The sequence below is a fragment of the Lepidothrix coronata genome, unplaced genomic scaffold, assembly GCF_001604755.1.
Source record: "Lepidothrix coronata isolate B3197 unplaced genomic scaffold, Lepidothrix_coronata-1.0 Scaffold120, whole genome shotgun sequence".
NCBI classification, from domain to species: domain Eukaryota; kingdom Metazoa; phylum Chordata; class Aves; order Passeriformes; family Pipridae; genus Lepidothrix; species Lepidothrix coronata.
Window position 1 is genome coordinate 649,481 of NW_016690300.1, and position 15,544 is coordinate 665,024.

At 41.4% G+C, this 15,544-nt stretch overlaps 1 protein-coding gene and 1 long non-coding RNA gene across 2 annotated transcripts in view; one reads left to right on the top strand and one right to left on the bottom strand.

Moving 5' to 3' along the window:
- The window catches only part of LOC108502536, a 68,219-nt gene extending 58,785 nt beyond the window's left edge, over nucleotides 1-9,434 (bottom strand). Inside the window, exons 1-2 of the long non-coding RNA XR_001876510.1 lie at nucleotides 9,287-9,434; nucleotides 2,179-2,305 (exon numbers count right to left, since the gene is read on the bottom strand). This is a non-coding gene — a long non-coding RNA (uncharacterized LOC108502536). The remainder of the gene's footprint in view (nucleotides 1-2,178; nucleotides 2,306-9,286) is intronic.
- A 339-nt stretch (nucleotides 9,435-9,773) lies between these two features.
- Nucleotides 9,774-15,406, top strand: MRPS22 (mitochondrial ribosomal protein S22). The gene is made up of 8 exons (XM_017825550.1): nucleotides 9,774-9,885; nucleotides 10,068-10,228; nucleotides 10,967-11,131; nucleotides 12,319-12,462; nucleotides 12,939-13,022; nucleotides 13,994-14,139; nucleotides 14,849-14,957; nucleotides 15,231-15,406. Exons 1-8 carry the CDS (start codon nucleotides 9,786-9,788, stop codon nucleotides 15,321-15,323), a joined length of 1,002 nt encoding a protein of 333 aa, XP_017681039.1. The 5' UTR covers nucleotides 9,774-9,785; the 3' UTR covers nucleotides 15,324-15,406.
- Nucleotides 15,407-15,544: the final 138 nt, after the last annotated feature.

Sequence of the window (15,544 nt, forward strand, 5' to 3'; positions counted from 1 at the left end):
ACAGAAAGCAGCACTGCCTGTGAGAAGAGAAAGAATGAGACAGTGCTGCCTTCATCCTACCCTCACGGATCCTACGGTACAGCAGGAGCCACAGGCCAGCACAGTCCTTCCTTTCATGAAAGCATAACATGAAACAGCCTTTTAATCCACCCAGAGGCAGAGACAGCCTTTCTGCCCTACTGAAAACACACCAGTGGGCAGGAGGAATGTAACATTCTGTAGTACCTTAGGGATAATGCCCCTCTGTAACACTCTTGGTGGGTCCTCATCATTGCAAACCTCCTTCTTGTTTGTACAGCAATAATACAGTAAAGGCAAAGTTGTACAGAGACTCATAAAGGCATCTCATAATTTCATTCTTCTAACAATTATTTCTGCCTGCACTTCCAAAAAGTGAGATAATTAACTGACAAACACAGGGCACTGTTTTATCTTGAGGAAAAGTGACCCACAAAGACCAGCTAAGAGAGAGACCTAAAGCAGTGAGGCAGAGGTAGGATGTGACATGGAAAAGTAATAGCACATGACCAAACCCACTCAGTCTTTCCCCTAAAGAACCTGTGCAGGAACGGGCCCTTTTCCATAACATGTCAGCTTGGGTAAGATCAGTGCCTTTGAAACCACCTCTTTTAAAGTCATCCAAAAGCAATCAAATGCTGACAAAATAACAAGTGGTTGCATTGGTTGTTTTCAAGATGACTTTTTAGCTCAAAATAAGGGTATAAGGTGGCCATTCCTACCCAACACCTTTTGCTTTTACCTAATTTTTAAAATTTCCATTCTCATCATTGTCGTGACAGTGAATAAAAGGTTATTTGAGGAGAGAGAAGAGGCCAACACTCCCACTGTCATTCCTTCCTTCCAGTTCTAAGGCAAAGAGCACGCTGATGATGTTGGGAACTGAAAATTCTCTCTGTTGATAGATTAATCGATTGGAGAGCTTTCTACCAAAAAAATGAGTAAATGTTCTACTCACCTGTCCAACTCATTAGGAAATGTTCCCCATGCAGTCATAATGCAGGAAAAGAGAAAGTTTGCAAAGTTTTTAGAGTGTAAAAATCGAGCATTTACACATTTTCATTGTTTTCATAATAAAAGGGCAATATTACAAATATTTTTGAAAGATGAGGATTCTCTCATGTGTTGAGAGACTTTTGCTACTGCCATTGCCGTGTATGACATACAGCCACACATTGCCATCTAGCGTCCAAGGCCATACCGGGACTAACCTGAGAACTTGGAAAGGATATTCCAAATTATTTCACAATAACAAACGCGGATTAGTCTTATTTTTCATAAATGTTCAGAAACAGTACCGTCTGATAAAACAATCGCATCCAGTAGTTGAAAAGGCAGATACTATTCTGAACTACCTTTTTTTCATCTTTCTGTTTTTGAGTAGCACTGAGGAAATTATTAGGAGAAAGCAAAAGAATGTCTGATTATAAAGCAAGCATCATTTAACCATAATTAGTAGGACATATGATCATATTTAGAGAACATTGCACATATTGTACCAGCATTTAGAAGTTTGATTGGGCCTTCAGTAAAAAAAAAAAGAGAGGAGAGGAGGGGGAAAAAGAGTGAACAACTAGTTAAAATGATGCTTTGCTTTAAGGGTAAATATTCAGCCCTCTGGGTTGAAATGTGCACAGAAAATGCACAGTTGATTTTGGACTCACTTATTGAAAACCCTCCAAGCAATAGCCTGCTTAATTTGAAAGTATCAATCAAAAATTCCTCTGCTGAATTACAAAGTAAATGGTACTTAGGTTGGAAGGAATTCTGCTGCAACAGAGCATACGGGGAAAATGAAGTGATCTGCAAAACTGTACTGTAAAAAAAAATCCCAGTGGATTGGCTGCATTTCAGTAATACCTTGCAAGGTTTAGGAGATCTTTGTGCTGTTGCAGAGACACAAAGGGGACAGAATTCAACTTGCTTTTCCATGCAACATATATGCTCCCTTTCAGAGTTAGATCCTGAGTTTACCTGTGTCCCAAAGTGTTGTGCTTTTAATCAAAATTCAGAAGAAAATAATTGACTTTGTTTAGGGACTGTCATGAAGACCAGAATGTTTTCAGCAAGTGAAGCAGCCCAAGGGAGGGCTTGAACTGAGGGAGAAGGACAGGATCAATTTTGGCCAGTTATAAAACAGCATCTTGAGGGTGTAGTTACCTGAAGCACTGAGACACAATCTGGAGGCTTGCTGATATCAAAAGGAGAAGATCCTGCTTCCATTCTTTTTCCTTGAGAGGCTCTGGCTCTCATTAGACCCTTCTGTGACTTGATTCAGCTCAATAACCTAAAAGAAAATTATTCATTGTTTCCACTTGGATAATAAGCTGAGATTGTTTATGAAAAGATATGATGTGTGTGTATGGAGTGGGTGTAAGGGAAGGAATTAGAGGCAGGCAGCCCAGAAGGGGTGAATAAAAGCAAGGACCAACACATTCCCATTTTGCTGTGCAGTTGTAAAACAAAAAGTATCTAACAAGATACAAACATTTGGACTTCTAGCACTTTTAGCTTTTCATCTTTATTTTCAATCTACTCGCTTGCTGGAAGGTTGTTTTTCATCCCTTTTCCCAACAACGAAAGAATTCCACACTGTGTCCCACACACTTACCCCTTTGACAAATGGGGACACTGCCCACAGTGCACAGTGTGGAGTCAGGCCTGTGTGTTTTATGTTTCTGCCACTAAGATTCCTCCTGCCATGCTGGGCTGGGTTTTTTTCCCTTGAAACTTTTTATAAAACCACTACCAGATCTCTCCAGCTACCCAGCAACGTTATTTATTTAGATATGTAATATGGCCCCTCCTAAAGAGCCAAGCACTTGTCCTAGCCCAGGTGTGCAAACACTGGCACATGTTCATGGTCACCCCATGTGCTGCAGGATGGCATGGCAAGGCGGGCGGGGGGGGTGGCCATGCAGGAGAAAGCACTGTGGAAACACAGTGTACAGGATTCTACCCATACATATGATCTCTGCAAACCAAAAGGAGCACGAAGGCAATTACTCACTCAGTGAACCGTTTTGAAACAATTTATAAAGAACATACACGTATTTTTTGCCCCAGATTAAGCAGGTGTAGCACCATCTGAATAATCTCTACCAGTGCTCTTCTGGAAATCATCTGGTGACATCTCGTGCTCTACTCAGACAGTTTGTCCAAAAATGGATGGGAATCTTCCTATTAACTCTAGTGAGTAACCTAATAAATGTCAAAAGGATTATTTGGAAATAAATTAGGAAAATAGTCTGATAACTATTTGAACAAATTAATTCTATTTCTGCTTTTGTTTCTTGGTTTTTCTTGATTTGCTTGGGTAGAAAGAAAGTAACAAGAACAAATGCAACTTGAAACTGTTCTTGTGAGACAGGCTCTTCACTAAAGAGCTTCTGTGAGATAAAAATATCTTTTCATTTCTGGGCCTTTTCTTTCTCTTACTTGATCAGGAAGAGAAGATATTGTCAATTTATGTGTTGTTTGTACTGAAGAGCACAGCTGGTTTAGCTCCTCTGTCAGACCCCCCAGGATCCTGTCTTTATAATGACTTTTTTAAACACATAGTGGGTTTGCCTAAGGAAATGCAATTTGTATTGCATTCTGCACCCAAAGGATAGAATAAGAAAAAAAAACAGAAAAACCCCCCAAACAACCACCCCTCCAGTGCCACCTTTAGAAGAGAGGGGATTCTGTTTTAAATGGTGTGATATGGGTAGGAAATAGATTAAAAAAAGTTGGCCTTATCGTGCAGGCTATTTAAATATATAATAGCAAGCCAAAGGTACACATTGCCCATCTCAACAACAACAAAGGAAATTAAATTATACTGTACATAGCAAACTACAGGAGCTTCTTTCAAGAAAAAAATAATCGGGGAAAGAAAAAAGAGGAAGCAAGGTGACAAAACAAATCCTAATAAATCTTGATGAATTCAAAGTAATATGAAAAGAGGAAGGCTGCAGGGCAATATGATGAACAATTAGGAGATTTAAAGAAAAATAATTGCATAAGCCTGAAGAAGTGAAATTGCAAAAGAATCCCAGAGACAGATGGAGTCTGAGAAGCAAAAAGAACTTGAGAAGGGAATGGCTGCAGTCAAGAGTGATGTCTTGGCATCACTAAGCAGCAAGATGGCTACTGTGAGGTAACTTTAACTGGGAAAAAACAGGCAAACAAACAAAATTACAGAAACTGAACCAGTTTTGGGAAAAAAATAATCTATTTAACTGTAACAAGTCATCAACAGATAAATATATTCACCTGCTTTGGAAGCAACTGAAGAATGAAGTGGTTGCCTGTTAATAAAACTAAATATTACAAGAAAAGGATGAAAGAACCCAAATTTTGCAGTTACTGTTGAGTAGGTACTAGAGCAGTTTATAACTAGGAGGATGTGCTTCTGTGTAATGTAAATTCATTTATAAAATAATTAAATTAAAAACCATAAAATGATACAACAGCCCTGATGAAACTTGGATTTAAAAAAGCAGGAAAATCAGACCTCCAGGCTTCTTTGGGAGAGTGACAAAACATCACAAAGTGTAACTAGTAGACACATACACATAACACACATCTAGGTTTAATCTGAACAGTTTAGAGTTCAGAGGATTCTGTCAGGTGTTAAGATTTCAGGGAAAACCAGATAAAAGAACAATTATAAGGAAAAGGTATTGACTACTTGTGCCAGCAACAGGAGAGAAGGGAAATATTATAACTAACCCTTGAATGAAATGGAGAGTGCCATCTTCTCCTAACTTTTCTGTCCCCAGAGAACAAAGCAAGCCCACAAATCTGTGAGGATCATTGCTCTGTCCTTCTACTGTGGAAATAAAGGGATCAGATCCATCCCAGCCTGCCCACATGAAACAGTTTATGCTGGACACCAGGTTTAGTTCACAATGCCCTGGCAAGTGCTTGGATTCAGAAGGACAGGACTCGAAACAGTTATGGACTATAGAGGGAGGTTAAAAAACTATTAAGAATGGGGAAAACAACAATTACTCAAGCCCTACCTTACTGTGAATAATACTAAATATGTACTATTATTTTTTCCTTGGTAAGTGTTTTTAAAAGATAAGTATTACAAGAGAAGAAAGGAATAATAAGATTTGTTTGAAAAATAAGGACTCAATTCAGAGCTTGCTGAAGTTAGGGAAGGACTTTAATGGGCTTTGGCTCAAGCCCTTATAGTGTAGCAAAGAAAACAATATAAACTGAAGTGGGATTTATATCCCTACTATAAATAATGTATGTAATCTCAGCTACTGGAGACAGTCTTTGTATATATCTAATTTATCATTATTAAAGTGAGATTATGGCAGCTTTATTCGAGACAGAGGCAAATCTGGGTCATTAATGAAAACAGTTCGTTTACATGACCCACTGGAACTCCTCAGGCACTCTCATCCCTCACGTTCAGCCCTCAATCCTGCCCTGCCGTGGCCCACAGGAACACAGCACATGTGCACAGAGGAAGTGGGGCTGAAACCAGACTGAACAGCAGAAATAAAGGGCACGGACAACCCTTTTGGTTTTGTTGTTTCTCTTTCAAATGGGAAATACAAATGTCAAACAGTCAAGGCACCAATAAAACCTCGAGGGATATTTGCTCTTCAGCCTCTGCTGACTGTTGGCACTTGCCAAAACGGAGAGCACTGAAGAAACAACTTTGCATAATGTTCCCTCTCACTAGGATATTTACACCAGTAACAGAAGGGAGCTGGCCCACAGGATGATAATACTGCAGCTGAACTCAATTTCTGTAGTTTCAGTGGGCATCTCAGTTATTATTTGTAAAAATGGGCTTTGTCCAGCAGAACCACCCATAACTCTGCCTTCAGAGGTGGATTTGGCCCAGCAGCCTAGGCCAGAGTTCTACAGCCACACTGATCTGTCCCTGCTGCCAAGTACCCACAGGAAATCTGAACATTAAACAGCTTCAGACAACTATATGGTCTTTGAGATAGAAAACAGCCACTCTAAAGTATGAGCAAAGGCTTATGCATCATCATCATCACCATCATCATCCAAGGAGTTACACAGGACTCAGGTTGGCAACACAAATCCATGGCCAAGACCTTAAAAGACAATTCCAGATAAAATAATACTCTCTTCGTTAAACAAAATAAACTGATAAATAAGATGCTTGCAGGCAATGTGCCTGAAAATAGGCAACCATATTGCAAATGACCACCCCAACAATTTTACAAAAAAATACCGACTCCCTCAATGTACGTGGGGAAACAAAACCAAACATGTGTAATGTATTATCCCTTTAAAGGCTAATCTGATGATATAATAGAGTTTGTGTCATCTCTCTTACTTCAGCTCTCTATGCCTTCTCTGTAAAAAAACAATTTATCCATGCAGGTTTAGTAAAAAGAGCTTCCAGCCTGGTCCATTGTGTCCCTCAGAAAAATGTTCCAGAGGATTGCCAGAGTGTTTCTTATCAGGAACAAGAGAATCAGCCATCAATTTAAAAAGGGTCATGTCATCAACTGGGGGCATGTTCACAGCCTGCCTGAGTTCACTCTGTTTATTCTTATAACGAATGGATGCACAGTTACCAAACCTTACATTTTGTATTTTTCACTGTACTTTTTTCCAAAAAGAATTCTTTCTTACAAAAAACTCCTTACTACTAATTTGACATATTTATTACTCAGAAAGACTGGTAAACTATAGCTCCTTATTTTATCAACTAAATAGGCAAAGCCCCTCATTTGCCTTCCCTTTCCCTGAGATGTTAATCAACTGGTTCACTCCCAGCAGCCATCTGATCCTTTTGCTCTCCTGAAACTACCAGCAAAAAGGAAATTAATGCCAACTGGGCAGATGATTTGGTACTGACACTTTTCCAACAGAATCCAGACTTGAACCACCAATGTGTTCCACAGGGGACATTCACCCACCCATAAGATGGTTGTAAATCTCCAACAGCAACTGTCTTGGGATGCATTCAAAATAATAACAAAAGCTAAGAAAGATTCTTTATTTCATTATCAGTTTTTACACCACTGATTCTTGAAGGTGGTTTTATACCAATATAAAACATCCTACTTAAAATTGTTACTCCAGTACAAAAATAAACCACAAATAAAATATAACCAATCTATTCAATATAAATTGATACTACTTTATAAGTTATGTTAACCTGCTATACTTCCATCTACAGTACAGTTAGTTAATATCTCCTTTCATCCCACCAGACAAAAAGGTTAATCCTCACACCAGCTGTTACTACTCCAGTACAGAATGAATGTGAATTTAACCTCTCCTGGATACAGCCCAACAAATTCTGTTGTTTTTCTAAGCACTTCTGTAAATTAAAATGGACATTGGCTTGCCATCCAAATTCATGAACAGGTCTGAAGTGGCTTTTAGGCAAGTGGCCAAATAACTTCCCAATTCCCTTATAGGGTATAGCTCTCACTCCAGAGATCTTCCATGCAAGAATTGAAAAACAACACCTTCTCCATTTCCTCAAAGTTATCTTTCATTTTCGTAGTATTATTTAAATAAATTCTGCACAAAATTACATTAAAATAATATTAAGGGTTCATTTGCCCTCTTCAGTTCTCAAGGATTTCAACTTAGTTGTAGCAATACAAATATGAGAAGAATATGCCCTCCTGCAACCTTCCTGATGATGCAAACACCAGGATATTGAAAAAGTTGAAAATTAAATTCAATCCAGCACACGTGTTTGGATATTGCATAAGGCTGAGAAAAATAGGAATATCCCCAGTACAAAAAAGATCAATTACAAAAAAAAATATATTTTTTTCAGCTGATGCTTAACTTCAATCTAATGAATACCAATATATGCAATAAAGTCTTCATTTTCTCAAGTAGTGTAATTTAGACTTTGATTTAGCAAAGCAACGAACAAACCACTAAAGTTTAAAACAATTGGAAACCTACAGAATGTAAGTACATTACCTCTGTTTTCACATCTCCCCTCCTGGAGGTGAAATACTTCCTGTTTGAACAGGAAGTCATCAGCCAGGTTGCATCGATGTGCGTGGCTTTGAACCTTTTAGAATTCAAAGCATTTTGGGGCCCTGAACAGAGACTTGGCTGCTGGTAACAGGATCACAGAATCACCAAGATTGGAAGAGACCTTAAAGAAAAAATGGGTTTTCTTTCAGTTTCACACCCCCCTAATCACTGTGTGTAAGATTGAAATTCTCAATTAAGATACAGACCAGCCAGAGAAAATAAACCTCAAGTAAATAGTAAACTTTCAACCCCTTGAAATAGGCCTGGTTATGAGAAATCAGTTATAGTCATAGAATGGTTTGGGGTGGAAGAGACCTTAAAGATCATCTTGCTCCAACCCCCTGCCATGGGCAGGGACACCGTCCACTAGACCAGGTTGCTCAGAGACCCATCCAACCTTGGACACTTCCAGGTATGGGACAGCCAAAGCTTCACTGGGCAACCTGTGCCAGTGCCTCAGCACCCTCACAGGAAAGATTATTTTCCTAATATCTAATTTAAACCCACTCTCTTTCATTTTGAATCCATTTCCTCTTGCACAGTTCAGTGGAATACCATACCCCTTTTGACTGCAAACCCTGTCTTCACTAGCTCTGATCTGACATATTTATTGGGTATAAAATTCACCATTTGCTTTATGCTTAAATACAGTTATATATTTTCCTTCCTTTACAAAAGCATTAAAGCTCCCTGAACACGAGCAGAGTGAACTCCTCACCCCCCCCATGGCAGTGACACTTGTGGCCAGGCTGACGAGCCCAGCACAGCCCCGCACAGCACGGGTGCTCTCAGGCATGAACCACGCGAGTGCCAAAGCAGTACGCAGTGCCAGATGGGGGTTTTAATTTAGTGTAAATTACCACCGTATTCCTCCCGCTCGGGCGGACTGCCCAGGAACCGGGGCAGGGAGCAGCCTGTCCCAGCGGGCAGCCGCTGCTGCAGCGCGCCCTCCTGCCGCCTGCACCTGTCCTGACCTCACGGCAGCTGCGGGTTAACAGCGGTTCAATCGCGACGGTGCCCACGAGGGCCTCAACTCCACCTTTTTTCCTATCACTTTTTTTTCTCCGCTAAGAAAGGAAACCCGCCAGCCCGCAGCCCTACTCCGTCCCCTCGGCGGCTGAGGGAGCCGGCTGCCCCCTCGCTCCCGCTATGCTCCCGTTGTCCCGCAGCTGCAGGATGGGTTCCTGCCCTAACCTGCCCCTCACCTCCGCCTCGGCAGCCTTTAATAACACAAACGCACTGGGGGGACTTCAAACGACAAGGTTCTTACCCTTTCCCTCGGAGAAAATGCCGGAGGGCTGCGTGTCTCCCTCGCACCAGGCAAAGGGGGATTTGTTCAGCGTGAATAAGAGGAGACTGAGGGGAGACCTCATAGCAACCTACAGCTTCCTCGTGAGGGGAAGCGGAGGGGAGGGCACCGGTCTCTGCTCTGTGGTGACCAGTGACAGGACCCAAGGGAACGGCATGAAGCTGTGTGAAGGGAGGTTTAGGCTGGATAAGAGGAAAGGGTTCTTCCCTCAGAGGGTGGTCGGGCACGGGAATTGGCTCCCCAGGGCAGTGAGCACAGCACCAAGCCTGACGGAGCTCAAGGAGCGTTTGTACAACGCTCTCAGGCACGTGGTGGGATTCTTGGGGTGTCCCGTGCAGGGCCAAGAGCTGGACTCGATGATCCCTGTGGATCCCTTCCAACTGAGGATATTCCGCGATTCTATGACTCCATTTCCCGGCGCGCCTCAGCGGGGGCGGAGGCCGGGCGGGGCGTGTGTAAGATGGCGGCGCTGGGCGCGCGGGTCTCCCTGGCGGTGCCCGCGCGGCTGCGGGCGCTCTGGGGGCGGCACGCGCGGCGGGGGCTCGCGCAGGACGCGGGCGGTACGTGAGGGGCGCGCGGGGGGACCCCGGCCCAGGGACGGGGCTCGGCCGGCCCCGACCCGCGCGGTGCTGTGGGGAGGGAGGCGGGACGCGACGGGTGTGGGGGCGCGGGAGGAGGCGGTGGCTGTGACCGTGACCGTCCCCTCGCCCCCCGGTTAACCGCGGGTGCCCTCCGCTCGCAGAGGGAAAGGCCGCCAAGCCCCGGCCCGCCTTCACGGACGAGGCGGTTCAGGCGCTGCTCTACAAAATGACGGGGATCGACCTGCACAAGGTGTTCCGGCCCGTGAGGAAGGAGCTCAAGCCGCCTCAGTACAAGCTGATGACCGAAGCTCAGCTGCAAGAGGTAGGCTGCTCTGCTTCCTTCGGAACTGAGTGTTGGCTTTAATAAAAGAGCCTGTAACAGCTCATACTTCTGTTTCCTTTATTGCTGCTTTTGAAAACATTTTGGTTTCTTGCCTTTGTTTCAGGTCATTCCCTAAGATAGCGTAAAACAGTGTTTCTTCACTTTAAATAACTTGTTTTGTTCAATGTTGCTCGATTTTTATGCAATATGAAGGAAATTGGATGCTTTTTTCCCCCTGAGTGACAGCTTCTCTTTATTATCTCATTATGCTTCCTAACTGTGTTAAATGTTTTATCAGATACCTAAATTATAGCCCTGGGATTCCTTTGACTACTTTCTTTTTCCTGTGGTCTGACTTGGTTTGGGGTGACAAAGAGGCCTGACTTGAGCCTGTTCTGGAGCCACAATCACAGCTATAGACAGACTGTTGATTGTGGTTTATGATTTGGGGGAAAATTACCCTGGAAAAATACCTGAAATAAACCTGGTGTTTGCAATTTGTCCACTGAAGTTTTGGAACTTCCTCCAGCATTTTGCCCAGGTTTCAGTACTGATAAATTGTTCATGTGTGATTCATCTACCTGGAGTTTGAATTAGTGTCTCCTTTCTCTTAACTGCTGGAGAAAAAAATTTTAAAAATACTTCTGTAAATGAAAATATTTGTTCCAAAATTGTATGTTGGCTTTCCAATAGAATTATGTTTTCAATTGTAAAATTACACTACTTTTTTCTCCCAAGGCCACAAGAAAAGCCATTGAGGAAGCTAAAGAAAAACTAATCATGCCCCCTGTTTTGGATGAACGAGAGCCAATTGATGATGTCTTAGCAGAAGACAAATTCCTTGAAGGAACTGAAACTACAAAATATGTATTTACAGATTTAACATACTCCACTCCACATCGTGTAAGTAACACAATTAAAAGTATTAATTTGTTTTCAAAATAACCTTCAGGTTTTAATGAAAACGTAATTATATCAGTTTGCAAAAAGGCTGACGAGTTGTCAATTTAGTCTGGTACGAGGCAAGAGAGAAACATATATTTCTAAAAGCTTGCTTCTTACTGATAATGATAAATTAACTCTATTACTCAAAAGCAGGCATGAGGGGAAGCTGTGGGGTAGTTAGTTATTTTATAAGCAGATGCTTGTGATACGCTAGGAGTAATGAGTTCTTCCATATTTCCTAGAAACTTTCTGTGGAATTGGAATATTTAGGACATAGGCTAAATATGTACTAAAGATGGAGCTCCTTCACAGTAGCAAAAATCGGGTGGAAAGCTGTGCAAATGATGGATGAATTCATGGGAAAGCTGTAAAGAAACAGCTGTCAAGTAGAATTGTTGAGTATAGGGATAGAGTTTTCTTTGTCTAATGAAACATCTAGGTGGTCTTTAAGTACCAGTAGGAAGAGGCTGGAAAGATTCTTAACAAACAGTTATGATTCTAACAAGTCTCCATGGTTCCAGCATGCATATAGTGATGGCCCTGTGAAAGGAATTGCCCACTCCTCCATCTATTACTCTGTCTGAGAGCTCTCCCCAGGAACCTGCTGTTCATTTTTCAGTGTATTGAAAGCTTCCCTGCCCCAACAGACTTTCCCATCTGCTGCCCTAAATCAGTTATGCTTGTGAACAGATCTGAGTATATGGTTTCACTTGTATTTTTTTTGTACTGCAGTTGCCCTTACTTGATTCTAGCACCTGCCCCTGAAACAAAGGTAAAGAAGTGCAAGATTCTTGAATTTTTAATTTCATGTGTATTACTAAGTGGTAAAATCAGGCCAGCAGCAAGGCTGACTGCCTTGTCTGGGTATGACTTATGTTGTTAATCTGAACTTAACAGAGCTGTAGCTTTTAGTATAGGCACATGCACAGTAAAATGAAGGGGCAAATGTAGCACTTAATTAGCAGGTACCAAGGCAGAAATGATGAATCTAGCACATAGCAACAATCAATTAGAAACTGGCATTATTGGTGGGAGTTAGGTACTGAAGGACTTTGACAAATAATCTTTTTTTATAGTGGTTCTGGCTACGAAGACAGAAGGCTTTGGGAGATAATGCTCTTTTTTTTATTTTACCTTGTTTTCAGGAACGTTTCATTGTAGTTAGAGAACCAAATGGTGTGTTGAGAAAAGCGACCTGGGAAGAACGGGACAGAATGATACAGATATTTTTCCCAAGAGAAGGGCGCAGAGTTATTGCCCCAGCGCTATTCAAGGATGAAAACCTTGGGGTAAGTTCCTCCTGAGTTTGAAAACTGCTTAGTTTTACTTAATTGTGCTCTGTTACTGGGCAGAGGAGCTACAAATAAGCCACTCTATGTGCTTTAAGCTGCTTAAATCCTGTTTTCAGCAATTGCTTATCATTGTAACTTAGTTAAAATACTTACAGTAAAGTTCCAGGTTAGGTCCAGGTAAATCCTGGATAGGTATAAACACTGTGTCATACTAGAAGTCCACATTTAATTGTTATGCATTGATGATATTGTACATTTAATCTGAAAATGTGACCTGGTGTTTCAGAAACAAAAATCAAGGAACACTGTATTAATGTCAAGGCAGTTACGGTACTTCTGTGCATTTTATCTTTCAGTTAGGGGGTTACTCACTGTAAGTGTTGCTCAGAACAGAATGTTGTGGCTGCTGTTTTGATTTTGGAGAGTTGGGATGGTGTGATGCAGAATCTCCTGAATTTGAACTGTTGTTTCAGAATGTATTTCAGCAAGACCGCCATGAAGATGTCCTTAATATGTGCATTGCTCAGTTTGAGCCAGATTCACCTGACTATATCAGAGTGAGTTCACTTGTCATTTTTCTAGTAAAAAAAAAAAAATAGTGAAGAACTGTTAGGGTTTGTCTTGTAAACACAAATATTATCTGGGGCTCAAAGGTGTTGGTCACAGGTTTTTTTCCCCTCCATATAGATTATCAGTTATCCTTCTGATGAGTTTGGGGATTTATTTTTATGCAGAAAAGTAAACCAGAATTCTGTTTAAGTAATTTTCAACAGGATAGAAAAATACCACATATGCAAAAAAATAGTCTTTGTGCAGATATTTTTATTATCTAAACAGAATTGATGATAACACACATAAGTGGCCACGAGCAGAGTTGTGCTGCTGAAGTCATGGTAACTGCTCTGTTAGGACTTAAAAGGACCAGTTAGATAACTGAAAGTGCACTTTGAGAGAGAGCACTGTACACAAAGTATGACTTTTGACAAAGACCAGGTGCAAAAATGTAGTTCTAGCTGAACTATTTAAAGTTAGTAGCTGTAGCTGCTGGTAAATATGTTAGTCTGCAGTTGCTTTTAAAATGTTTACTGCTCTTTACTCTGTAATAATCTCAGTTGTCTGAGAAACTGTAACTTCTGTTAGGTAATTTTTCAAGGACCTTTTCTTCAAAGGAAAGTTTCACTTCTTTGCTCTAGCATTTTTCACCTTAAAGAGCAGATTACAGCTTGACAGCAGTGCACTGAAGGTTGAGGTTATGTCCCTGCCTCCCCAAATGTTCAGGACATAAGTAGAATTTAGCTTCCTTTTACCATAAAGGTGCCTGTGCCTAAATACTAAGAACTGGGCTATTCCACTGTTACCCTGAATTGTAATATGCATAAAGCTTTAAGGTAGCATGGTTCAGTCTGTGGCTTACTCCTGCACTTTAGGGAAGGAGAAAATAGATTAAAAACTATGAGAGAGGTAGAGGGGAAGAGCTGCCATGAAGCTGCAGTTGTGTGAGTGAAGCTGAAACCGTCCCTGGGTGCAGGTTCATCATCGGACGTACGAGGACATCGATAAACGCGCCAAGTACGACCTGCTGCGCTCCACCAGGCACTTCGGGGGCATGGTGTGGTACCTGGTCAACAGGAAGAGAACAGATGGCTTACTGATAGATATGATCAACAGAGACCTGTAAGTAGTGTGTGAAGCCCACTGATTCTGCTTATCCCAACAAACAGAAAACAAGCACCACTGTTCAAAAATGATATTTCTGTAAGATGGAGAAAAGTTTTCATTTGCAGGAAAACTTAGGCTGGCTTGAAGCGTTGGCTGTACTGATGCTGTTTGCTGCATGGAAGCACTAACTGCAGGGCATGAACTTGTGGGGTACTAAACTAAGTTTCTGCAGAAACAGACCTTTTGGAGTTGTTGGGGGTTTATTTTTGTTTCCCATGTAATTGTCAGAACACTTTCAGCCCTGGGCAGTGCTGATCTTAAACCTGCTAGTTACTGCAGTCTGTGTTCAGAAGCTCCCCTTTGGCACCGTTGCTCCACTAACTATTTGTTGTGGGGTAATTAATTTTATTTTACAGATAGATTTCAGGTGTATTACTGCTGAGCAGGGCACCAGGCTTCAACTGCACTCTGGCTAGATTTAGGTACTTTTCCTGGTGCACTGTGGTGTTCCTGTGCTTCTGGTCTTCCTTCTCATGAAGGGGCTGCTATAGATGCTGGGATGCCCGTTGCCCTGTTTTCCATATTGCAGTGACTGGATACTCAGTGAAAGCAGCAGTTTATGACAGCCTGTGGTGTGCAAAGTACATCACAATATACACTTCCTCTGGAGACTCTTAATGATTAAGAGACAGTAATTGCTACAAATGAGCCTTTATTTTTTTAGGCTGGATGATGCTACCAGTTTAATTACACTGTATCATATGCTACATCCTGAATGTCAGTCAGCAAAAGAAGCTAAAGAAGGGAAACTTAAAGGAGTTGATCTGATCAAGGTATGCTTTTCTGCTTTAAGCTACTTTAACTACAGAGGAGAAAGCTTTTAAACAGCAGAACCCATGTAGTAGCCTAAATTTCTTACCTTAAGAAGCAGATATTTAACCAGAACTGTTCTGCATGCCATGTTTGTATTTTAAGATATATATATATATATATATCTGCACCAGGATTTCAGCTGTAGGTGGCTGATCTGCCACTGGCATGATGAAATCTCATTATGCAACTCTGCTGTTAACTGTACATTAATCTCTCTCCTGCCATGGTTGCAGGTATTTGTGAAAACTGAATCCCAGAGAGAAGGCTACATCCAGCTGGCCTTGCAGGCTTATGAAGAAGCAATGGCTACTTCTACAGCTTCGTGAAATAAATGTCAGTTCATCCGAAGTTTTAAGTCTGTTTATAAACATTCTCTGTACAGGATTTCACAATAAATACAATAAACTGACTGTTCTGGATTTTTTTTTTTTACTGAACTATATAAGAATCATTACAGCAGTTTGCTATTTTGAAAAGCTCTGTAAATGAACTTAGAGCAGCCATCGTGAGTTTTGTTTTTGGTGACAGTATGCCCTGAGTTTAATAT